Source organism: Ananas comosus, linkage group 4 (assembly GCF_001540865.1).
Source record: "Ananas comosus cultivar F153 linkage group 4, ASM154086v1, whole genome shotgun sequence".
Taxonomy (NCBI): Eukaryota; Viridiplantae; Streptophyta; class Magnoliopsida; order Poales; family Bromeliaceae; genus Ananas; species Ananas comosus.
This window is the reverse complement of record NC_033624.1, coordinates 803,487-828,164: the sequence shown is the minus strand read 5'-3', so window position 1 is coordinate 828,164 and position 24,678 is coordinate 803,487. Positions and strand designations below refer to the sequence as shown.

The following is a 24,678-nucleotide window of genomic DNA, read 5'->3' as shown; positions in this document are numbered from 1 at the left end:
GAATGAGCTATTTTACTCTCTCTCTCTCTCCATCGTTGGTAGATGTACCAAGTGTGATACACAAAAAAATATTTAATATTTTATTATTATTAATTACTACTATAGTTTCTACCCGCTGCAAAGCGCGGGACTCTTCACTAATATATATATATATATAGAGAGAGAGAGAGAGAGAGAGAGAGAGAGACCGTTTCTCCATGAGCTGTTCCAGCAGGGGCAAATCAGGAATTTCCTAATTTTAACCTTAGCATCCTATGACCATATATACTTGTGTGATGCTTTGCTTATATAAATTAAGCACCAAAAGAGAGAGAGAGAGAGAGAGAGAGAGAGAGAGAGATGGGATTTGGAGATAGAGAAGAGTTAAGATTGCTTGTGAATGATGATGGGTTGGATTTATCATCATCATCATCATCATCATACATATGTCAATGTAGAATATGCCATGAAGAGGAGGAAGAGAGCTCCACAACCATGGAGACCCCATGCGCATGCTCTGGAACTCTAAAGGTATATATATATATAACTCTTTTCAAAAACATATCTAACTTTGGCTTTTTTTGGTGTCAAAATTGAATTTTGGGAACTGTCTCAAAAGAAAGTTTGAATTTTGGGGGATTTCCATTTTTTTTTTTTTATAAATTTTTGTTTTTAACTAATTCCCTTCTGTTTCAGTTTGCTCATAGAGGATGCATACAGAGGTGGTGTGATGAGAAGGGGAGCACACTCTGTGAGATTTGTCTCCAGGTTAGAAACCCGAAAAAACAAAACGAACTACAAAATTTGAAATTTGACATTGGTCTTTTGGATTGGAACTCACATAAATGATTCTTTTTAGCTGTATGAAACATAAACACTACTTTGAATCTTTCTCTTTCTGAAACATGAATGATTTGTGAAATTCACTTTTGTTCAGTAGAAAATTTGTTTCATAATTTTATTCCAGCCTTCTTCTTCCTAAATATTACTGTTCTATTCTCCATGCATTGAAATCTGACTTAAATAATTAAATTAAATATTCTGATTCTGAGTTGTCAGATACCTGTACTATGTAATTCTGAGATCTTTTCTTTTCTTTTTTTTTTTTTTTGCAAATGACTGTTTCAAAATTATTAGATTAAGTTCAAAGATTTGAATTTTCAAAGTCCTTTTGTTTTGTTTCTTAATATAATCTTTTTGTTTGAACTATTATTCTTTGTAGAATTTTGAGCCAGATTATGCTGTTCCTCCCAAGAAGACACAGGTGGCTGATATGGTTGTGACCATCAGGTAAAATAATCTAATCTCTCTTTCTCTCTCTACTTCTAATTATTCTCTCTCTCTCTCTCTCTCTCTCTCTCTCTCTCTCTCTCTAACGGGAGTGGGGCCCAATACAGATGTCAGTGCTCTGCAAATTTGAATTGTATTCCAAAAGTTGCAGAGATAAACTCCCTAGACTTGGTCCACCACATCAGCCTTGGACATTGTAATAAATTTTTTCGTTTAAGATAATTCTAGTTGAATTTTTCTTTTTCTTTTTTTGCATCTAATTTTAGAGCAACTGATCGATATTCTACATTGAGATCCTAAAAATTCCTAGATTCGAGGTCAATAAAACCCTCTCCCTTAACTGGGGATATAGTAGTTTTTTTTTTTTGGCATCTTATGTTAAAGAACAAAAAAGGGAAAGGAATATTTAGCACGTTACAATCTCCATGTTATAAAAAAAACCCTTCGAGATCGAAACAAGAGATAAAATAGAAGATGGACCAGTTAGGCGGTTTACAGCTGTTGTGGCGAACAATTTCATAGTTTTTAATGGAGAGTTTTTTTAAAAAAATAAAAATTCAATTTCAATTTGTTGGCCTAAGCTAGGAAATGATAAGATCGCTCTTTTACATATACCAAGAATGGGGACACAATGCTGGGGCCAACACCCTATCAAGTTGGACAATGTGGCTCAAAGATCATTTAAATATTAGATATTGTGGTACCCATAACCATTGGGTTCCTCTTTGCTTTACTCCAAAGTTTAGCCCATGATAGCTACTACATTTCCATCTTGAGCATTGTTTTGATGTTACTTGTAATCCTAAGTCATCAACTTTGCTTGTAATGTTAGAAGATTGAAGTTGAAGTTAAGTAAGATATAGTATATAAAAACCTGTATAATTCTCATTTACATATGCACCCTTGTCATGTCTAAATTTCTTAAACAAAACTATATCCTTAGGAGACCCAAGTTCGAATCCTAGTTGATTTACATTTCCAGCTAAATTTATTTCTAAATGAAATAAAACGAAGCGGGTAGCGTGCTACCTATTTCTCAAAAAAAAAAAAGAAAAGAAAAAGTTAGTTTGAAGCTGCAAAAAGAAAATGACAGAAAATAACATGAGCTAATTAATAACATTTTTTGCAACAGAGGAAGCTTGGAGATTCCCAGGCTCAACTATGAACCTCAAGGCACAGGATCCGACGGTGTCGCGGACGGTGTAGCCACCTCTTATTATGCCGAGTGTGCTTCTGCAGCTGAGAGAAGTGCTTCTTGTTGTCGATCGGTTGCGGTCGCGGTAAGCAGCTTAGTTACACATCAAAAGAACACCAAAGAGAACTGTTTTTCTAAAAACATTACACAACAATCCCATATTTCTCATGTGCTGATTAGATCCCGTGTTTGTGATTGTTATCAAAATGTCTGCAGTTCACAATCCTGTTACTGGTGAGACATCTCATTGCAGTGCTAGCTGTTGGAGCAGATCACTACGCATTCAACATCGTCACCGTAAGTGCTCGGCCATCTATTGTTCAACGCTTGTTTGATCTAGCTTTTAGAACAACTTCTTCAGTAGAAAAGCATCAGCTAGACATTCAGTAAAAGAAGGAATTTAACTCTTCTGGCTGGAGTGAAAAGCCGGAGAGAGCTTCTAGCTCTTAAATGTAAAAGCTTAATAAAAGATTAAACTCCTACTCTTATAATGAAAAGCTAACCTGGGAGAAGCACTTTCGTAGAAGCTCTATCCGAGCCAAATGAACTGAATGAACTGACTCTAGATTCGACTACATCCATCATTTGCTGATGAGACCATCTACGCAGGTGCTCGTACTCAGGGCTAGTGGAATCTTGTTGCCATCCTATTTCATCATGCGGTTGATCTCTGTCGTTCATCAGGGGCGGTTGCAGTATCAGCTGGAGCAGCTCCAGGTTAGCTCCCAACAATTCCCTAAATGCTTCAAGAGAGAACCATTAATAGAAGCTCAATTCATCTAATTTTTTTCCCAATTTGGTTTTTGTTTGAAACAGAGAAGAAATAACTCATCGGCTCATTGGACAGAAGATGACGAGGAGCTGCAACAGCATACAATTCAAATACATTCATGACATCTTTCTATATATAAACCCAAATGTTTTTATTGGAGAGGATTAGAAATATAGTATAAGCAATGTGAGATATTTTGTTTCATTTTTCTTGTAATATAAACACAATGTAGCCATTTTTTGAATCAAAATAGTAAGCTATTTTCTTTGATAGTGTATGATGAAATGTTATCAATTAGGTATAATCCACTGTAGCCTAACTTCCGTGAGTAAAAGATGAAGAAGATACCAAGAACTTTGAAAAGATCAAGTAATTAATTTCACAGAAGCTGATGTGAAGTTACAAACAGTCAATGCAAGTAAACATAATTTTGCCAAAAACCAGAGAGAACCAGATATAAAAGTTATAGCTTAATTTTAAACTCCACAATTAGCAGAAAATAGATCAACTTGGCATAACGGAAAGATGTATATTTGCAAATCATAACGAAAATGATATAATAAACCATGATGAGTCAACACCTATCTAAAGCTGATGTCTGTAAAAGTTATTTACTTTTGTCCACTAAATACTTTCCAACGGGGAAAACTGACAAAGTTATGGCAGACACCTAAAAAAAAAAAGTTAAAAGCAATAAAGTAGTAGTCATTCAACATAGCAATGAGAAACAAGAGAGATCAACATGAACAACTGAGTATTACTTTCTCAGATAATATAGCTTTCATTAGGGCATTACTTATGCCCTAACAACATATCTTAAGAACTAAATTTCATTGAAGAAAAAACATTAACACACCAAACAAGTCTGCATGAATTTCAGAAAATTGCAAAAGTAATGATAATTCTCTAATTACAAGAAGAGCGGGTAAAAGGAAGAATAATAAGCTGAAAGGTAAGGTTATCACAAAATAAGGGATATGCAAGTAATCAGAAAGTTCTCTTCCCCTTTCACTTCTTTATAGACAACTCCAACTTGAATAAAAGTCACAACAATCTAAAGAATACATTATTCAAAGTTTGATCTGTAGCACTTAGATGGATCTTCTTCTGAATAAAAGAGAATTAAAGTAATGAATGGGAAGGGATTCATTAAATCAATAGTTCATAGAAAAAAAAAAAAACCCATACTGCCAATCCTTGGTGGGTTGTTGCCACATATAGTAGCAAGTATCATTATCTATACTCACTTTCCACCTTTGCTGCATAAAAGTTCGCCAACTTGAGACATTCAAATAAGTTCAGAGGTGCCAGTAATTGTTTAGTCTACCTGTTTCCCATGAAACAAAAAGGCACCTTGCTCTCAACACGAATAATGTCCTAGTGTAGAATACTCGGCAATCCTTCTCAACTTCCAGTAAACATCGAAGGCACTTAGATTGAGGGCAACTTCAGTAAATATCAAAGGCACGGATGCAATCATGACCTCAATAACAGTTTACAACCCCTTAACCTCATTAACAGTTTACAACACCTTAACCTCATTACTTGAGAATCTATTCTCATATTCTCATACTTGATTTGGTATCGCCATGGCACATGGTGATAGTCTATTGTCACAATAAGTGACACCTACCACAAAGCACATATAGAGAAGAGCGAGGAAGGAAGAGAAAAACAAGTTTGCATAAAATTTGCAAAGGGGATGATGACGCATACACCATAAAAACATGTATAGCAGTGTAAAATTCATCTTAATTGCATATATGATCCTAGGATCAGAGAGAATTAAATCTTTAATGGAACCGAGCCATTCCTATTGACAGTTTGACACCAAGGTTTGCAGAGACAGAGATCTTCTATAGTGTAGAAACATAGAGAATACTATCATAATGTCAAGGCCCCTCATTATCAAGTAGATAATCACAAGGGACCTAACCTAGCATTGAATACTTCAAAACCTTCGAACAAACTCTAACAGTTGAGATTTGACCCACTGCAAACATTAGCTGGGCACCACAGCTCTGAAATTGCATTATATCAAGCAGTATGAATTACAAATACTTCAGATATCAGCAACGTAATCAAGAATTTATCCTTAATTAGTATGATGGGCCTGATCCACACGAACAAAGAAGGTTGTCACGAAGCATTAAATTCTTTGTCACGATAGAGAAATGCATATTCTTCTCTGGTTCACTGCATTGAGACAAAACATTTGGACACCATAAGCGAGTCAAATCAATCTTTTGAATATGAAAAATTCTATACAGGCCACTCTGAATCTACTTTTCATCTTATCATTCAGTCCTGATATGTTAAGATAATAGGTTAAACATTCGACAGATAAAATTGTCCAGCATTCAAAAAAGGCAATCAGAAAATGCATGTGAGGCAACATAAGACCACAGAATTTGATCAAAATTGCCAGCAATTGAATAATTATCAAGTGTATAAAATGGAAGATTTTTATCCTATGGAAACTTGAAGTTTTCTGCTTTACATACTTGACCTACTGCAACGCAAAAATTCATCCAGGATACACGTTAATTTTTTGATATAAAGTTCTCAAAATGCCCCTAAAATATTTTCCTTTCTACTGCACCTTTCTCCAGCAAAGTAAATCAAAGAACGAGATGTAAATAAAAAATGCTAAGGTGAATTATTTGATTTTTTTTCTTTTGCTATTTCCTAACAGTTTGACTGATATGTGCATAATGCAGAAGTAAAACAATATAAAACTGCATAGGTCACTAATTAATACCCGAGGTATTATGAAAAACAGATTTAGAAGGAGAATCTGATCGAAATGTATAATCTACATGAGAAGCTATACAATACAACAAAGATCAAGTAATTCTGAAACTCATCAGTCAAATACTCAAATCAAGAGAGGGACCGGCATCTCCAATGTATTACGCTTTTTCTTATGGACCATACTCAGAAAAGACGGCTCCCAGTCTGATTAGGAACTCTTTTCTTAACCCTCTTCTTCATCCTCTCAGCCCAACCATGGAATACATTCGAAACCTGAAATTTCCCTGAAAAGTTCATCTTCTGGGCCAACTCATACAACACATCCGGCTTCCCTGCTCTCGAGAAATCTGCTGCAAATTTGTTATAGTCAATTTGCGGAGGAGCTTTCATCCCTTTGGTCACCATCTCCTCAATATACTTATACGCTTCTTCAGGCCTTCCATGCCTTATATGCCCGCCGATATACACTGTATAGGAATTAACATCAGGACAAATTCCTTTCTGAGCCATCTCTTCCCAAATAGCACATCCCATCTCATAATTCTTTCCGTGAAAGTAAGACTTCATCATCATATTGTAAGTGTGGATCGTGGGCTCAAAACCATTCTTGATCATCTTCTTATAAATCCTCGCAGCATCATCCGGCATGTTCCGATTGGTCATAAGCTTGATCAGAGCATTATAAGTCCGGCTATCAGGCGGGCACCCCTTCTCGGTCATCTCCCTCAGTAATCCTGAAACCTTATCCATCTGCCGAGCATTTCCAAACCCTACAATCAAGCAAGTGTAGGTGGCAGCATCTGGCGAGCACCCAGCTTCTAGCATTTCCTCAAAGCACTTAACAGCCAAATCCATCTTCTCACCTTTGCACAAGTCGCGGATTAAAATAGTATAGGTCCACACATTAGGGATTGGGCCTTTCGCCTTCATTAGCTCAAAAAGTTTAATGGCCTCGGATCTCCTCTGCCCACCGATCAGCCCGTCGATCATCGTATTGTGGGCGACCACATCAGGCTTAAAACCATCCTCCAGCATTAGATTCCATACCCTACCGGCTTCAACTAAGTTTTTGAGCTTGCACCACCCCAGAAGGAGAACAGTATATGTACGGAGATCCGGTGGGTACTGATCCTTCATCTTCTCAAACAAAGCCTGAGCTTCTTTCCCGAGCTTGGCCTTCGCCAGAGCTTCGATCAAGCAATTGAAAGTGTCCAATCCTGCTTCAAAATTATATCTTTTCATTAGTTGAAAGATTCCCAGGGACTTCTTCATCTCTCGAGCAGCTGCAAATGCCTTGATTGAGATTCTGAAGGCTTCCATTGATAATAATTTCTCCTTTCCCATCTCCTCGAGGAACGCAACCATGGTTTCGAACTGCCGCGTCTTCCCAAGAACGCTCAGCATCTTGTTGTACGTGCTCGCATCGTGCGAGAACCCCGGCCTGGTCCCGGCCCACCGGAAGAACCGGAAAGTCGGCTTGTGGGCGTGCTTGAACCGTTCTATGACATCGATCACGAGTGAGTGAGTGAGATCGACGCCGCACTCGTCGAGCACCGCCTCCATGTTGCGATCCGAGGCGAAGAGTTCGTCGATCACCTTGCAGACCCTCTCCACCTCCTTCGCGTGGGATTCCGAAGCCGGCGGCCACGGTTGCTTCGATTCGTCGTGCTCCTCGGCGGAATCGGTGTCGGATTCTGAGGGGCAGGCGGAGGTGGAGAGGAGGGATTTAGGGTTTAGGAGCGGCATTTGTCCTTGTAGAGGAGGTGAGCGAGGGAGGCGCGGAAGGGGCCGTGGCAGAAGAGGCGGAGCTTGATGGCGAGGACGATGGAGGCGACTATAAGAAGGATGATGAGAAGGACGAGGCAGGGGCAGAGGACGACCACCATGGACGCGCATCGCCCTTTCTCCTCCTCCTCCTCCTCCTCCTCCTCCAGATCCCGCTTCTCGCGGCCGTGGGATTGGATCTGGAAGGCTCGGATCGAGCGGGAAGGAGGCGAAGGGGCCATGGGGAGACGCTACTGCGGCAGCGGAGGCGGAGCTGGGGAGGGGGTGGAGGTGGAGAAGGGGGCGAGATCGTCTAAGGAGGAGGGTCATGAGAAGGCCATTAATGGAGGGGGAAGGGTAGAGGGAAGAGGGGAGAAGGAGGGACGAGAGAAGAGGTTTTTAGGGTTAGGGTTTAAGGGGGAGAATAGCGGCGCGGGGAGGAGGAGGAAGAGGAAGAGGGAGAGGGAGCGAGAGGAGAGGGTGGTGGCGGAGCGGGAAAAACAGGAGGAGGCGGGTGAGAGAGAGAGAGAGAGAGAGAGAGTAGGTGAAGCATCGCAACGCGCAAGATAGTGGTTAGTCGCGCGTCAAGATCAGGACCGTTAAACTGGTGTGATCATTTCCCAGGGCTTTTGCCTTTTGCTTAATCTCTGCCTTTGCTTAAGCAAGAGACTACAATAAATGCCTCCACCTTGATTTTTGGCCTGAGGCTTCACGTGGAGTTGAGGAGACATTGGAAACATATAATAGAAACATATAATAGAGTGCAATACTTAAATATTTGACTAAAGAAAGTTAAAAAAATAATAATAATATAAGTTTTTTTTTTCATAAAATTATAGAAATCAATATTATAATCAAATTATTTCATTGTACACAATATAATATATTTTATAAAAACAAAATGGATTACTTTTCTATTACGTTTTCTCACCTATATATAATACATACACTATTTCAGCAATTTCAAATAGAATGTTTAACCACCTTATTAATTAAATACAGATTTTTTTTTTCTTGTGTGTGTGTGTGTGTGTGTGTGTGTGTGTGTGTGTGTGTGACAATAGTCCTGTATCATCTTTTTGGAAGAAATTCTTTGGTGCCATTGAATTTTCTGACTAAGAGAAAAGGCTCATTTGAAGTCGTGGGTAGAGTATATTTCGTGCAGCAAAAACTACACCGAGAAAATATTATACCTGCTATGCTTCCACGGTTTCGGCCTACCTTCATTTTGTCCAATAGCATTAGACGACCACAAACGGGCTTAAGAGTTTGAGTTTATTCATCTCAACTTAATATGGGTCTCCAATTACTACACTGAGCCTTTGTATATCCTCATCCATGCGCGGGCCTTGTGCTTCACAATGGGCCTTATTGGGCTGGGCTTCAATACTTATGTTAAGAGCAACAACCGAGGCCAATGTAAATAGTATGGGCGGATCCAGTAACCTCTCTTTTGGGTCCAGGCCCACATTTCATGGCGGTGACGCGATCCAGCCCTTTATATACACCGGCCCTAATAAAAGCGTGTAAATGCATTTTAACTCTGCTTATAGATAAGGATTCGTACGCTCTCTCTCTCTCTCTCTCTCTCTCTCTCTCTCTCTCTACCCTTGTTCCTCTCTTCCTCCCCTTCTCTCCGCTTCGACGCTTGAAAGAAGCTTCGGCGACGGAGAAGCTTCCGAAGGCGACGAGGTACAGATCGCCCCTCCAATGGCTTCTAATTTTAGCTTTATGCTTCGTAATCTTTGCTCTGCGTGTTGAATTCGGGGGGATTCTCTTTTTAATCTGGTTCGAATGGTTGTTTCAACTTCTGGGCGATCGGATTAGGGTTTTTAATCTTGTGAGAAGGTTTTTGTAGTTATTTTTTGGTAATTTTAGGGCTCTCTATGTGTTATTTGCGGGTTGTGGCTTCGGATGTATGTGTTATCTGTGGTACGGATCGGGCATTCGACTAGGTTTTGTGGGGGAGAAGAGAATTTGCTCCATTTGATTGGCCTAGTTCTGGGATTTGTGTTTCTTTGCGGAGGATCGGTGACACTTGTAGATAGATAATTTACTAGTCTTAAGGTTTCATGTTGGTTATGAAGGTGAGGCAGGAGATAGAGAGGAATGCCCTATCAAACGTTTGGATGGTTTATTTATCTTTTTGCTGCTAAAGCAATTTGAGGCTTTTAGATTGAGTAAATTCATAGAAGAGTTAGTTACGTTCGTCAGATGATACTTGTTCTTAAGTAAGATGCCAGATAACATCTCTTATATGTTTATTTAGGAAGTGCTACAATCCTCGCATGTCATTGTGCAAAGTCTTTGAGAGCGATTCAAGATGATGTGGTGGGAGGAGATAAGGAAAGATTTTTAGTGCAATGCACTAAAGTAGGATTAGCGGTGGTAGCGTTTCGTACGATTGATTGCCATAATGTTTTAGTAGGATTCATATGACAACACTATCTATATGTGATCGAGAACAAGCTGAGTTAATTTTTGGTGGGCAATGCTTTCATCAGTTTGCCTGATAGAACTGTAAAACTACATTTTCCATTATCAAACTTTGCCAAGATAGAATGATATTGCTGACACCTGGGAGAAAGGAAAAATAGATCAGCAACAAAAAATGAGCGAACTGAAGAATCCATTTCCCTCCTGTAGCAAAGAGGAGTTTGTTGCTGCAAGTACTGCAGCTCCCCTTTCTGAAAGGCTCCTCTAGTTGTAAGAATTCAATTTAATCCCTTAATTCATGGTTGAGGCAAGAGATTATTGCTGTAGATTATGTTTATCTTTTGATTGTTTTCTTGACAGCTGTTTTCGCAATTTAAAATCTTGTATTGATGGAATAATTGACCAAATAAGAAGGAAATATGTAAGATTAACTTATAGCTCCGATAACTTAATTTAACTACTGGATGTAGTGATAGCCTTGAAGTTTCTTCACTTATAAATTATGTAGTTGCAAATTGCTTACTGCATCTTATATTTCCCCCCTATTATTATGTTACACAGATTTTACTCATCTTTGCGAAATGTCTTATTTCTTTTGATTTGTTGCTGCTATCGTAGTTGGTACGTTTTATGAATTTTTTTTCCTCTCTGTCTCTCTTTGACTGATTTTGATTTGTAACATCGACATATCTTGTTGTATTACATGTTTGTTGTCTTATGTGTTAGAAAATTTGGAAATGTGTTCTCGTTAACTTATTTCTCTGTAAGTTATGGATGTGCTTCTGATTGTGACACTCTGTACCAGCATTATTGGACTGCTGTTGAGAAATGAAGCTATGAGTTTGGAACCATGGCGCTGATTGCACACCAGACACCGGTATGTGCTATTAATGGTCCATATTTCTTTAAGCAGGATATGTGTCCATATACTTGAGTGGTCTTGACCCTTCTGAGGTCATTCTCTATGCAAGTTTATTAAAGTTCCCTAATACATTGTTTGCTTAGAATGGAATTTTGTGTCATTCATGTAAGTTGAAAGCAGAATAGGATATTTGGAAATTTGACAACTTCCATCGCATTTTCAATTGTTGCCATTCATTACGGTTAACTGTTATATTTATTATTGATCTTTGTTAGGTTTCACAGCCATCCAATTCCTTAAGGTATAAAGCAGCTGCCAATGGAGTGATCCGTCGATCGTTTGTAGCTTTTCAATTTGTCTGTGGAAAAGATGATGAGTTTATGCCATTGAAGCATCGTTTTGTTTCCAGGTGAAATAAGTTAAGCAGCATTGTTTACATTTATTGAAGGTTTTTTGGAAAATGCAATTTATGTTATGCTCCAAAATATTGTTGTATTTTTTCCCTACAGTCTAATGAAATGAGTAGACCTATTATATGGGTGAGATCTTACTGTCTTTTTGAGACTTTGCTCAGGGAAGGAGTTGACATATATGATTTTAAAAACCACAAGGAGATAATCGAGTATGCAAGTCCAGTAATTTTACATTTACAAAGTAAAATTCTCTTGCTTCAGTTGTCTATAACTATTTATTGTTTATTTCACTGTATACATCTATTCAATCTGCTAATGCAACTGATTGAGGAAATGAGCATAGCCATATGTTATTCCTTTTTCAGTATCGTCTATGAAACACATCACATTTAACTATTTATAATCTGTTTAAATATTTAAGGACTATGTTTTGGAGTAGAGCTTTCTGCTTCAGAACAGGAATTGTTCTGTTTACTTTGGTAGATCTCTTTTTTAATGCATTTGTTGTATTGCATGAAATGTTTTGGTCTTTTTCTGCTTCAGAGCACAAATTTTTTTAGGCCAGTATACATATCTTTCTTCGTAGTTTTCTTGTATTGCATCAATGATATATAGTAGATGCATACATTAAACATCTACCATACTCTTAAAGAGGATGTCTCATTTGCAATCATTTTGGCTGTCTCAGAGACGAACCTATTGTCTCATTAAAGAGGAAAGTGTTCAAAGTCTCATCTTTTAAGAGCAATGCCCAGAACGACGAACATGAGACCAAAAAAAGTGGCTTGAAATTTAGCAAATCACAAGTTCAGCTCTCCTCCTCACCTGACGAGAGAGAAGATCTTATATCAAAATCTCATGATTCACAAAAGCATCCACTTTCTTATCCAACACAAGGGGAAGGTGACACCAAGATGGGATCTATCGCCATACAGAAGTTATTTAAGAAATGGCTGATCATGTTGCGCACCCAGACTTCGAGCATTACTATAAATGGGAACGTCGATGAAAAACCAGTTCAAAGTACAACAACCTCTGAAACGCAACATGTGAAGATGAGTACTCAAGCTGGGAGAATGCTGAAGGCTGCATTGGTGTACTTTGCTGGTCTTGATGCAGCTATAACTATTCCATTATTAGTATTGTAAGTACAAAGAACTGTCACTATAAACCTCCTCTATTAGCACTTTATTTAGGGCTTTCCATGCATATATGTACCTGCAAAATCATCTGTTGGTTTTGTTCTCTTAACTAATGCCTAGAAATGGGAAATCATGATGTTAAGAGCTCTTCAATCCTTCCTAAGACAAGAACAGAAATGGTGGCACATAAGGCACTAATGCTGCATAACATATTAATCAGATTTCCTATTTAAAGATCCATGTTCATGCAATCTTTGTTATTAAAAATCCGTATATATTAAAAATCCATATATATAGTATTCAAATTTCACTAGTATATGGCAAGGTCTTCTATTGGATAGTTACATGCATCTAATCTGTTTTTTTCTCCTCAATATGATCAATGCACCAGTAAAGGACTCCAAATCAAACGATTTCTTATTTATTTATAGACTAAATTCGGATCATAATAAATGTTGTTGGTTTTCAATATGAGTGGTTTATTAAGAAAGCTGATTAAAATATTAGTTGTAAGCTAGACGTGAAAAATCATGCTAAAAATAATACCATTTGCAAGCCTCTCCTGAAAAATGGAAACCTGTATGTGACCCCCGGTGTTTGGACCGTCAGCTCTCTGTCTCCTTCCTGTAGGTAGTAGTCATATATGATGTATAGTTGTAGTTGTATCTATAACCCCATGTTTTAAGAATTTTCTAATATTGCCAAAAGCGATTGGAAGGGGTTTAATTGCTATTAGTCTAAACATTCTAAGGGTTAAATGCAGGTTTTCATGTTTTCGAGGGGCGAAGTGCAAGTGACGCTATTTTTAGGTTTTCTTTGCATTTTAGCCCCTCTAATGTTTGTTTGCTATCTGACACAAAGCTGATCACTGTCGTTTTGCAGCATCCCTTGGTACTTGACGGTGAAACTGATGTATGGAGCCGAAGTTACTTCCGAGCTGAGGCCATTATGGGTAATCGGGCCAGTGATAACAGCTGTCTATATAAAGATCATTCAAGGGCTCTGCTCTCTCTACTTCTACTTATTCATGCAGGCAATTCATCTCATAAAGAACCTCCCAACTTACTCTCTCGCAGTCTATAATTTCATAGCCAAGGGGGAGTTCAAAAAGTACGTTGTACGGTTCTGGGAGCCTGTAGAATGCATCAAGAAGTTAGATTATAAAGCTCTTCTTAAGCAAAAATTTGAAGAGCTCAAAGAGTGGGCAGTTGAGAAGTATTTGGACTATGTTGAATCGATATGGCCGTACTATTGCAGAACTATTAGGTTCTTAAAGAAAGCACATCTAATTTAATTTATCTTTGAGAAGAACTGAGAAAAGCTTTTTTGAATCATTGTTAAATTTTTTGTTTTTGAGCGTTTATTGGCGCTTGCATTGTGGGATCGGAGAAACATTTATCATTGATCAAACCTGGCCTTTATCCCCCCATTTTGAGGATGAGTGATTCGGACTCGAGCAGAGATATTACGGTGACTGTAATGTTTATGCATTATACATTAGGAGTTATTTTCTCATTTCATTGTCCTTGTAACGTATTTGTCTTAATCCGCCGTATATTTCAACATTAGAATTTAATATGGTATTTTCTGAATGTATTCTAAGTTTGATGGAAATTTTAAAAGCTTGTCCGGTTGTTGAGCTGTATCAAACATATACCTATCACAGTTTTGAATAGTGAGATTAGTCATTTCATGCAGAATTTTTATAATTTTTCAACTTCCCAATTGTCTCGTAACACCTCTTAGAATTCCATTCTTATGTGATCTTAACTGCTGATAATAGTCCTTTCTTTCACTGATTTGTCATAATATACTGATTTCCATTAAGCTTCTACGTCGTTGCAGGAAAATTTCTTTTTTGTTATTGTATATTTGATCATGTGTTTCATCTTCTAAGTTTGGGGTATCTATTCACTTAAAACCTGTTGCACCATTCTGGTATTGTTACTCTGGGACATATATAATTACTTACAGATTTAGTAAACGATGTTTATTTTATTTTAAATATTAACCATGATTAGAATTGACATTTTGTTGCAGGGTCAGTGGCCCATGTCCTTTCGATTCCACCACGCTGTGCGACCGTATTCATCATTAGAAGAAAACAAAGAGCTTAAACCAAAAATAAAAGAACAATAAAAGAAATATAAAACGTGTTTAGAACCATAATCCCTCGCGAATATCGAAATCAATACAGGATCATACGAAATACAGCGCACGCGGATTTTTCGCTTGAGCGTGGGGCCAAATAAGCCGTACACGTGTCTTAATCGCAGTCGTGGCGGCCATGTGATACACGTGTCCTAACCAATAAGAGCTTTTCACTTGGGGCACACCGTTGAAAATTGGGACCATTCGACCAAATCCCCAAACATGGCCAACCAATTTAGAAATAAACCATGTACTAGTTACCATCCTTTTTAATTTTTATTTTTCGTATCATTTTGCCCTTTATTTTGTGCTTACGTCATGAATGATGTAATATATCACGCCTATGATTTTTTCTTTTTTTAAGTCATGCTAGACATGTTCGCATGAAAATAATCTTCTAATGCAACAAAACAAAAGAGATAATTAGAAAACATTTAACTCTAATTTATTTGGTGACTATTATAATTCAAAGGTGAATTAAGTCGAAAAAAGAGTATTTACCTTCCCATGCTACTGATTTTTTTCTTAACCTAATTTCGTACGAGCTTAGTAAAATTATTTTTTTTTAGAAAAAAATCGATGCTTTAAAATGATGCGATATAGAAAATGTAGCAACAACCGAAATGAAATGACAAACTACCATAATTAAGGAGTGATATCTTTGTCATCCATATTAAAGAATTAGAAATATACCTATTTACATTAGAGTTCAAAATTAAGTCCAAACTATTTATCTTTTCTTTGTTTTGAGTAGTAATCAGCAATTTAGGCTATTTATCCCTAAAATAACAAAAACTTCATTTTCTTTTTTTTTTTGAGAGATAAGTAGCACGCTATCCACTTCGTTTATTTTATTTAGAAATAAACTTAATTAGAAATATAAATTAACTAGAATTCGAACTTGGTCTCGGATATCAATCACCAAGCCCTTTATCATTTGCTCTAGGCACGGTCGGTATTTTAATTCTATTAATTGGATTTTTTTTTTTTAGGTGATTTAAAGCCCTAAACCAGCTGTGGAAAGAACATCCCTTCAAAAGAGAAACAGCTGTGGAAGGGTTGGAAACATCTATGCGGTTTCTCTGTTTTTATTTTTTTTTTTTCTTCATCTCATTCAAAGCTTATCCTTGGTATATTCCCCCACATTAAATAATATTATTGGAGACCAAAAAAGAGCAAATGAAAATTTCCCCATTTTCATTCCCATAATGCCCCTCTCACCATCTATAAATAGGCCCCTCGATGACCTCTCCAAACCTTCTTTCCTTCGTTCGATTCCTCCGCAAGTGATTCCGCGTCTCTTCTTTCCAGCTAAGTATTCCTCTCTTTTTCTCTCTTAAAATTTCCTTTTTTTAGATTTTTTTTTTCCTTCTTTTTTCTATTAGTTTTAGTAGTTATTATTAGCTGTTGAATCCGTAGATTTTGGAGGTGGTTTTGTTCAATTTGGTCCATCTCTTCGTTCCTCAACCTATATCTCTCCATTTGGACAAGATCCAACTCCCAAAATTGGAATTTTTTGGGGGTGGGGGGTTATTTTGTCGTTTTTAATCGAAATCCATTTCCCAAAATTCGTTCTTTTGTGGTTTATTACCCGATCTGAGGAAACCCCAGTTCCCAAAATCCGACCTTTTGAGGTTTTCTTGTTCGATTCCGTACAAATCCCCTGTAAAATTTGCCTCTTGTGATCTGCTTTTGAAGTTGAGTGTTCATGTTCTCCAAAGCCCACCTCTTCTAGCTGTTATGAAAATCGCCACACTCTGCCACCCCTGGTTCTGCTTCCTCCACTCGTTCTCGGTCGCATTCCTCTACTGGTTCTACGTATTCTCATGAACTAATTCTCTCATCACCCGTTCCTTTCACATCCTAATTTAACCACACTCTCGTAAAAATCCCCAATTTAACCAAAAAGTTATCGAATTTTACTCTCCACAAACCTCCTTCCAATCGAAGAACCCTTCTTTTCGCCGGAAAGAGAAATGTCGTCCATACCGGCCGCTTGCCGCTCTTCGAGCCCTGAAGGATGTCCCCAAATCACCGACGAGAAGAAGCGCAAGCGGATGATCTCCAACAGGGAATCCGCGCGCAGGTCCCGCTTGCGGAAGCAGCAGCACTTGGATGAGCTGATAAACCAAGAAGTCAAGCTCAGGAATGACAACAAACAGATCGAGGCCCAGCTCAATATTTTGACTCAGCAGTACCTTAACTTGGATAAGGACAACATCGTATTAAGGGCTCAAGTCACTGAACTGAATGAGAGGCTCAAGTCGATGAACTCGCTGCTTCAGATCGTTGAGGATGTCGTCGGAGTGCCCATGGAGACTATCCCTGAAATTCCGGACCCGCTCTTGAAGCCGTGGCAGCCGCTTTTCCCTGCGCAGCCCATCATGGCCAATGCTGAGTTTCTCCAGTTCTGAAAAAAGGGTAAGCCCTATGTGAGAGTTCCAAGTAGTTTATGGGGTTATAGTAGTTCATGGTGTTTGCTAAATAGAGTTTTGTCTTATGTCTTGGTTGGAGTTGAGTTATGTTTAGGTATTATCTGATGAAGGTTTGTGTTCTTATGTGACAATATCTTCCATTGCATATTGTATTAGATATTTATGTTCTTGATTAATATAGCTAAGATATTGTTTGTGCTCTTTTTAAATTCATCTGTTTAGATGTATTAGAAGCTTTAATTTAAATGCAGCAGAATGCTGATTGTTTCAGATTGGTTATAAAATCAACTTGCATTCATTAGCCAGTTGTACACTTGTTGTGATCGCTTCTTGCTGGCTTGAATAACTCTTTTATCAGTGAGAATAAGTTGATATCTGAACTTCTGTTTGTTATAAGATTGCCGTTGGTACTTTCCTTAGATTGAGCTGATATTGTATTATAAGGTGTGGGGAAACCAATTAGAGTGAGATCTAATTCTTAGTCACAATCTATTTAATCGGTAGTGTGTGTTTTTATCATATAATTGACGCCATGGGAAATTGGGAATGCTATAGTAATTTGTATTATATGATTCTGGTTGTAATGCAAAAGAAATGCCCTAAAACTACTGTTCATGGAAGCTCTCGATCTGTATGCCAAAGTCTGCAGGGAATGTCACATGTTTTCTGTGCTATTGTGTTAATTAAGATCAAAAGAGGTTCGATTTCTCCTCGCGTAAGCCCTTAAAACTGGAGCTGTTCTCATGGAAATTTGATTTTATCCTCGCAACAGTTTCTTCAAAGGTGATCTTAATTAGAGTTGATATCATCAATTTGAGGGTCCATTTTTCTGATTATCTATTTTTGGACCATCATATTGCTTTGTCCTTGGAAAGAGTGGAGCCTCTTTTGGGCCAAATATATAACGCACTAACCCTGTAATGAGACCTTTGATTGTTAAGGTACGACGAAGGACATATTGCTAATCTGAAGTTAAAAAAAAAAAGTAAATATTAATTCATTATATGTGATGATGCTGAAATATTTGATCCTTTTGTAATGTGTCCAAGTTTGCTGCTGAAAGGCTAACTGTTTGAATTTGTTGATGTTATTGAAAGTGAAAGAGCTGAAATTCAGTAAAACTTGGTTTTTTTTTTTTTCTTTTCTTTTCTTTTTTAACATAACTCAATATCAAGGAACTATGATTTTCTAAAATTTACTTTGAATAATCATTCATTGAAATTTGAATATACGAGAATTTGAATGTAAAAATGAACACATATGGATTCTGCAATGTATGCATTTTTGGTTGTGTCGTGACTGTTACAGCTTGTAATTGTGCTGATATTATAGATCAGCTAAGAAGTATATTTCACTTCTATGATCCTCTATAAATGAATTGTTTTCTTTATATGCTTTTTGCTGAAACTAGATTGCCATATTTGCTTCTGGACTAGTTTGTGAAATGCTTGACTTTTTTATTTAAGAATATCTCACACAAAAATATTTGCTTGTAAAAGTATTAATGAGAAGAAGGCAGGATCTGTCAGTGGCAGCCTCTAATTGATGCTTATCAATTGGCAGTTTAGCATCCAAATTTGTTGATCAAAGTGTGATATGTTTAAAGATATTGGTGAGACAACCTGCTTTTATTGTGCAGTAAAGCAGTTTCAGAAAACCATTAGTTTTTTTTCTTTTTTTTTTTTCTGATTTTTTAAATATTTAGATATTGTTTCTGAAAGATCTTCAGTTTGGTCTTTCATTCTTTTTACATTTGGCGGATTCTGGTCCACTGGCAAGTCTTCTATCGAAAGCTTAAACTCAAATTTTGATGTGACTTAATTTTAGCATCTGCATCATAAAAATATCAAAGTTTGTTTTCTTCCAGCACACAAGTCTACTTTTTGAGTCTGCTGAGAGGAGCTGTTAATGGGCCAAAATGGGCCTTGATGGGCCAGGCTCGGCCCAGGAGGATTAGTCTCCATGCTCAAACATCTAATCTGAGCTATACTATACTATCAACAGTTTAGAAATTTATAAATTAAATGGACCATACGATGCGAGGAATGAATAAGAATAATATCACGTTCTCATCTATCTCTCTCTCTCTCTTTTCCATAGAAAATAAGAAAAAAAATAGTTTAAATTTACCCAATTATTTCGAACTAATTTTTCGAGATTAGTACACTTGGGCCTTCACCCCAAGCGATAATATTTCAACCCTTAACCTGCTAAGTTGTGTTTGATTCCTACCCACACATTTCTTACTTCAAAAATCGTCCATACTTTTCCTTCATAAATCAAAAAAAAAATCTCTGCTATCCATCTTACGTGGCGCCACACCATTGGCCAAGAGGCGATAAGAAACGAGCGTCCCTAATCCAACTCCACTCCAATCAAAAAGCCCCACCCTTTATCCCCGTTTTGCAGCGACCGAAACCCTCTTCTTGTAGACATTTCATCAAACACCTAGCGAGCGGCACCGTCCATGGCGTCCACCCTCGCCAACGCGAGCCTCTCCACCGCGCGCGCCGCGTCGGAGCGCCGAAACCCTGAGACGACCCACCTCCCCCCAGCGAGGCTCGTCCTATTCCCGCGCGGCGCGGCGCCGTGGCCGGGGCGCCGCTCCGCGCTGGCGCTGGTGGCCCGGAGCGCGCCGTCGACGCCGCCGGATATCGCGGCGAAGGTGTCGGAGAGCATAAAGAAGGCGGAGGAGGCGTGCGCGGGGGAGAACACGGAGGGCGAGTGCGCGGCGGCGTGGGACGAGGTGGAGGAGCTCAGCGCCGCGGCGAGCCACGCGCGCGACAAGCTCAAGGAGAACGACCCCCTCGAGAACTATTGCAAGGACAACCCCGAGACCGACGAGTGCCGCACCTACGAGGACTGACCCCCTCCTCTCAGATTCCAAACACTTACAGGGGCTTACTCGCAAAATTACCCGTGGATTAAATCGTCCTTGTTTAGTTGGAATACACGCATATTTACGGGGTTTTGTATGGGGGTGTTGTGGGCTTTAAATTAAGTGGTTGGTTGTTAAGGGGCTTAATTAATAATTAGATGCTACATATGGATTAGTTTTCGTGGTAATTAATTTGTATGTGCTCCTCTAAAGTTTGAAATAATTAAATGGAACTGAGTAGTGACTAGTGAAGCTTTTTTATTAGAGAAGCAAAAGTTAATTTATTGATTAACCTTTAATTGTTGGTGCAAAGTCTCCTATATAAGAATCCCATAAAATTGCTTCAAATTTTACAATTTGTTTATCCCTTTGTCGTAATATTAATGTGTTGGAGCAAAGCAAAGTGATTATGATTTGGTAGAGGATTTGAGGTAACTTAATGCACCAATGACCTCAGGGACCGTCTCCGATACCATATTATTTGGCCAAAAAAATGAATTTGATATGAAACGGCTTGAAATTAATCTTTACAATATAACTCTGCTTCGCTTAATTAATTTCTTTCTGGCCAAACGATTGATTCTCCGATGGTTCTCGCACAATATATTCTCTCCAAATTAAGCACTTTACGGGTATTTATGTAAGGTTCTATTATGAACGCTTTGTGATTTATTCAGCAGAATATATAGCATGGCAAAGGTAATTAGATCATGTTATATCTTGTCTCCTACGGCATATTGCTCTTTGTAAATGCAGTACATTAGATACCTATAGAATGTGTGCTTATGGCTCTTCGAAATCGAGGAATTAAGCTCAAAGTTGAGAAAGCTCAATGTAATCGATCGAGGAAGAATAATTAAGGATAGATACCTCTTAGAATTTTTGCTTTTGGCTCTTCGAAATCACTTCGTCAACTTCTAAATTTTAATAAAAAACTTTCGAATCTTTCATAGTACTATGGCCAACTGAATGAAGGATTTCAAGTGATCAATACGATGACAAAACAACGGCGTAACCGCACTAGAATAGACACGATTAGAAGCAACTTAAACATGAAGTAATAATCAACGCATGTCGATCATTAGTCATTTTTAAGTTTCTTGCACGCTACATGAGGCTATTTTGGATCGTCCTTTTTTCCTTGTGAGATTACATGAGCTTGCTTTTTGGCTTCTTTTTTTCTTTGTTTTTTTTTTTCCTTTCGCTTTCATTGAGTGGATGAGTAGATGAGGTGAACCATAAGTGCTCTAAAAAGATATGTACCAGCAACAAAGCCTAACCAATTGCTTGTTATGATTCGGGCGACAACAAATGAGAGGAAGGATAAGTGCATGATTTAATAAAAACAATATCAGCAGAAAAGTAAGTCAATGATAAAGTTGCCTATATTATTACTGCTTCGAGTAGTCGCACTTTGCTTCTTTTTGTGAGAATAAAGCGGCAATATGGAAGGCCATAATTAAACATACTACTGCATACAGTGCAAATGTAATTCCCCACGCAGTTGAACATCCACATGTGTGGAACATCTCTCCTCTTTGTGCCTCAAACAAAGAATCTATGCAGGAGCTTGCCTTTGTGTGCTAAAAACCACTATTAAAAAAGGAAAAGCGTTCAAAAAGAAGTGGAAAGGAGAGACCAAGCACTACTATAAAGAGAGTGATATGATATGGCTTTGTGTGATTGTATATTGATATAAAAAGTATGCTTATTATTCTCATGAGATGCTGTATTCAAACCATTGTTTGGTGACATCATATGTCGACATTGCCTTTTTCTGTTTTTGTTTTTTCAATTTTCATCGTGGTGGCGCCTACGGACATGCGAAAAGGAGCGTCCACAGAGAATCAGATATCATTATGTCTATATCATAATCATTCTAGTACTAAATTAATCATTAAATAAGTCAAATGTATCTTCTCATGGTAGGGCTATAAATGCATGGATTAGTTAATGTAACTAATAATTCATTGTGAAAGAATTGTGGTTCTTTTTCCTTAAATATCCATGAACACTGAGATAGCTGAAATTTTGTTTAAGGTCCTCTACTTACCATAACTACATACTTTGAACCCTATGGTTTTCTTTTCTTTTTTTTTCATCCTGTAACGTTTGTGTGTAGGAATTATGGGAAATGAAAATATTTGATTACTTAGTCATTTTGCATAGATAATTCTTCTTTAGACAATGTACTTAGACACAGTGGATTTAGGTACTCATATCCAGGGCTGGTGCACTACTTCAACCAACTGTATGAGTTTTTCAGCTCAAGAAGTTTAATTTACTTCCACTAGTAGTATACATTAATGCTAGGGATAAGGAAAAGCAAAAAGTTAGGTCATTTTAGGCCATCATTAATTAGCCTATAGTAATAGATCCAATAAGTGGCAACAAAGCACCAATGTCTCAAATTGTTGAGTAACTTGCAATCAAAGTAACTATATATAGACCCAACTTAAGATGTTTGAATACATAAGCATCTTGTCTAGTGTACTTTTGTTTTAATTTACTTAAGATTATGTGCAACAATTATCTGATGAGTATGGAAAGATAACTAAGACTTAAAATTTACTTTTGTTCCCCGCTAGTGTTGAGCCACGTGAACTGTCTCTGATGAGATTTTATTAGTGTGTGTGTATATATATATATATATATATATATAGTCCGATTGGGATACTATCGATAGCATCACGAGCTTAGTACTATCAAGTTTTCTACCATTAAATTTAATCATTTAATTATTTTTATCTATTAAATTATACTATTCAACCAACCATCCACTCAACCCTAGGGGGCCCACATTATCCTAATCACACATTTCTCAATCCAAGAGCTAAAAAATTAATAGCACCGATAGCTTGGTGCTATTGATAGTATTTCAGCCTAGTTATATATATATATATATATATATATATATATTACTTAGTGTGCGCAGTCCCTTAATTAAAAGCATTTGTAAATTAAGCAGCTTTATTTAAACCTCAATCACCAATTAATGACACTGTGCTCATAAGTTGGAAAAAGGCATTCTCAGTTGTTGTGTTTGTTAGACACGATATGGTTGCTCCTGGGCCATTCAATATTTTATTTTATAAACATATAAGTTAGACATGCAAAAATATGTTTTCTCTGATACTACTATTTTATAAACAGAATGTCATGAGGCATTCTGTTAAAAATATTGTCATGGTGTCTTGGTACCTTTTTTTTTTTTTAATCCCCTCTCTGTTGCATTTGCCAGTTCCAATGTATCTTTTTATCTCATTTTTCCTGGCTAGAAAAGTGAACCATTCTTTTATCATATTTTTCAATTTCATTCCAACATAATAGAAGCATAAAAGTGGTTCAATGGATTGGGAAGAGTTATACTCATGACATCCTAATATACAGAATAATAGAACAACACATGTATATAAAAACTAACAAAATACTTTCACTAATGGACTAATCGGCAAGTAGTGTGCGAAACATTTATTAGAGTCTCTTAATGTCTTATCATATGATGGCAACAGTATGGTAAGTTTTATTCTTTCTAAAGTTGGCCCAAGAATATATTTAACACCTACATATGGATATATCTAAATTAATATTTAGTTGTACAGTAAATTTGTCCCATCCTTGAACAAATACACTCTAATAAAATCATGTCGATCATGCAACATGTGTGAAGACATTAACTTCCCGTTTGTGACTTGTATATATAGGTATAGCACATTCTAAATACTCGTAAGGAAGTTTGGCTATTTATGGTACGACCCATTCGATCATCTCTGAGTCCTACCAGTGAGAGATCTCTCTTGGTTTTGAGGTTGGAAATGGACGCGTAATTAAGGTCCAACATTGTTAGCAGTTGATTAATTATGATCCTCGTGTTTAATGAGATAAATGTTTTTTTTTTGAGAGAGATAGATAGCACGTTACCCGCTTTGTTTATTTCATTTAGAAATAAACTTAGCTGGAAATGTGAATCAACTAGGATTCGAACTTGGGTCTCGGATATCAACCACCAAGCACTTTGCCACTTGCTCTAGGGACAATCGGTTTAATGAGATAAATGTTTAAGCTCTTACTGAGCCTTCTTACATTGAGACAGTGACATGCAAGGTATCTATTCTTATCGATGCGACTAATTTGTTTGTTTTATTTACTATAAACAAATTACTATGCAAATTTGTCAATGATAAAGTTTCTCCTACAAACAAGTCGGTGTCTTTGCTAAATTGTTTGATTAATTTGCATAGTAATAAATATCTTAGCAGCGGCATGCGCACAAATAAATATGAAGTTTAATTAGAGAGATACTTATTTAATTTGTTTAATTTTTATTAAAAGTATGTATGCTAAGAATCCTTATTTTATTTTCTAGTGATGTGAATCTATATAAAGATTATGTTGTTAATGAAATTCAACTGTTGGCTTTTTAGATTTATATATTTTCAGTTGCACATATGGGGTTCTATACGGTGTGAACACAAATTTTATGGGCCTGCATATATAGATGCTTGACGCAAGAGATATGCCTACATAGTAGAAGAAAAGCAGGATGGGACCTATCAATAATGAAATCATCAAATTGACCAATTAATAGTTTCAACTTCCCAATGTCA

The 24,678-nt window shown here is 37.3% G+C and overlaps 5 protein-coding genes and 1 long non-coding RNA gene across 6 annotated transcripts; 4 read left to right on the top strand and 2 right to left on the bottom strand.

The window, feature by feature from the left end:
* Positions 247–3,513, top strand: LOC109708937. Its single transcript, XM_020230890.1, has 7 exons — positions 247–510; positions 676–747; positions 1,202–1,269; positions 2,402–2,549; positions 2,681–2,761; positions 3,074–3,181; positions 3,281–3,513. The coding sequence occupies exons 1-7, from the start codon at positions 340–342 to the stop codon at positions 3,356–3,358; spliced, it is 726 nt and encodes a 241-aa protein (XP_020086479.1). The 5' UTR covers positions 247–339; the 3' UTR covers positions 3,359–3,513.
* Positions 2,135–3,098, bottom strand: LOC109708938. Its single transcript, XR_002215844.1, has 2 exons — positions 2,968–3,098; positions 2,135–2,839 (listed from the first exon to the last, which is right to left on the bottom strand). It is a non-coding gene; the product is annotated as an uncharacterized LOC109708938 (long non-coding RNA).
* On the bottom strand, positions 5,896–8,276 carry LOC109708936 (pentatricopeptide repeat-containing protein At3g62470, mitochondrial-like). Its single transcript, XM_020230889.1, has one exon. The coding sequence runs from the start codon at positions 8,082–8,084 to the stop codon at positions 6,174–6,176; it is 1,911 nt and encodes a 636-aa protein (XP_020086478.1). The 5' UTR covers positions 8,085–8,276; the 3' UTR covers positions 5,896–6,173.
* LOC109709407 lies at positions 9,302–14,304 on the top strand. The gene is made up of 5 exons (XM_020231631.1): positions 9,302–9,446; positions 10,996–11,067; positions 11,328–11,461; positions 12,154–12,609; positions 13,490–14,304. The coding sequence occupies exons 2-5, from the start codon at positions 11,041–11,043 to the stop codon at positions 13,899–13,901; spliced, it is 1,029 nt and encodes a 342-aa protein (XP_020087220.1). The 5' UTR covers positions 9,302–9,446; positions 10,996–11,040; the 3' UTR covers positions 13,902–14,304.
* Positions 16,012–17,463, top strand: LOC109708863 (bZIP transcription factor 53-like). Its single transcript, XM_020230751.1, has one exon. The coding sequence runs from the start codon at positions 16,735–16,737 to the stop codon at positions 17,170–17,172; it is 438 nt and encodes a 145-aa protein (XP_020086340.1). The 5' UTR covers positions 16,012–16,734; the 3' UTR covers positions 17,173–17,463.
* On the top strand, positions 19,578–20,335 carry LOC109708865 (calvin cycle protein CP12-1, chloroplastic-like). The gene has a single exon (XM_020230752.1). The coding sequence runs from the start codon at positions 19,661–19,663 to the stop codon at positions 20,057–20,059; it is 399 nt and encodes a 132-aa protein (XP_020086341.1). The 5' UTR covers positions 19,578–19,660; the 3' UTR covers positions 20,060–20,335.

What these genes read in the sequence shown, in the direction of transcription:
- LOC109708937 (XM_020230890.1), top strand. Translation starts at nt 340, where the DNA reads ATGGGATTTGGAGATAGAGAAGAGTTAAGATTGCTTGTGAATGATGAT. An exon ending in TCTGTGAGATTTGTCTCCAG is followed by an intron (nt 748 to 1,201) that starts GTTAGAAACCCG and finishes TATTCTTTGTAG; the next exon opens with AATTTTGAGCCAGATTATGC. An exon ending in GATATGGTTGTGACCATCAG is followed by an intron (nt 1,270 to 2,401) that starts GTAAAATAATCT and finishes TTTTTGCAACAG; the next exon opens with AGGAAGCTTGGAGATTCCCA.
- LOC109708936 (XM_020230889.1), bottom strand. Translation starts at nt 8,084, where the DNA reads ATGACCCTCCTCCTTAGACGATCTCGCCCCCTTCTCCACCTCCACCCC.
- LOC109708865 (XM_020230752.1), top strand. Translation starts at nt 19,661, where the DNA reads ATGGCGTCCACCCTCGCCAACGCGAGCCTCTCCACCGCGCGCGCCGCG.
- LOC109708863 (XM_020230751.1), top strand. Translation starts at nt 16,735, where the DNA reads ATGTCGTCCATACCGGCCGCTTGCCGCTCTTCGAGCCCTGAAGGATGT.
- LOC109709407 (XM_020231631.1), top strand. Translation starts at nt 11,041, where the DNA reads ATGGCGCTGATTGCACACCAGACACCG. An exon ending in TGATTGCACACCAGACACCG is followed by an intron (nt 11,068 to 11,327) that starts GTATGTGCTATT and finishes GATCTTTGTTAG; the next exon opens with GTTTCACAGCCATCCAATTC. An exon ending in ACTATTCCATTATTAGTATT is followed by an intron (nt 12,610 to 13,489) that starts GTAAGTACAAAG and finishes GTCGTTTTGCAG; the next exon opens with CATCCCTTGGTACTTGACGG.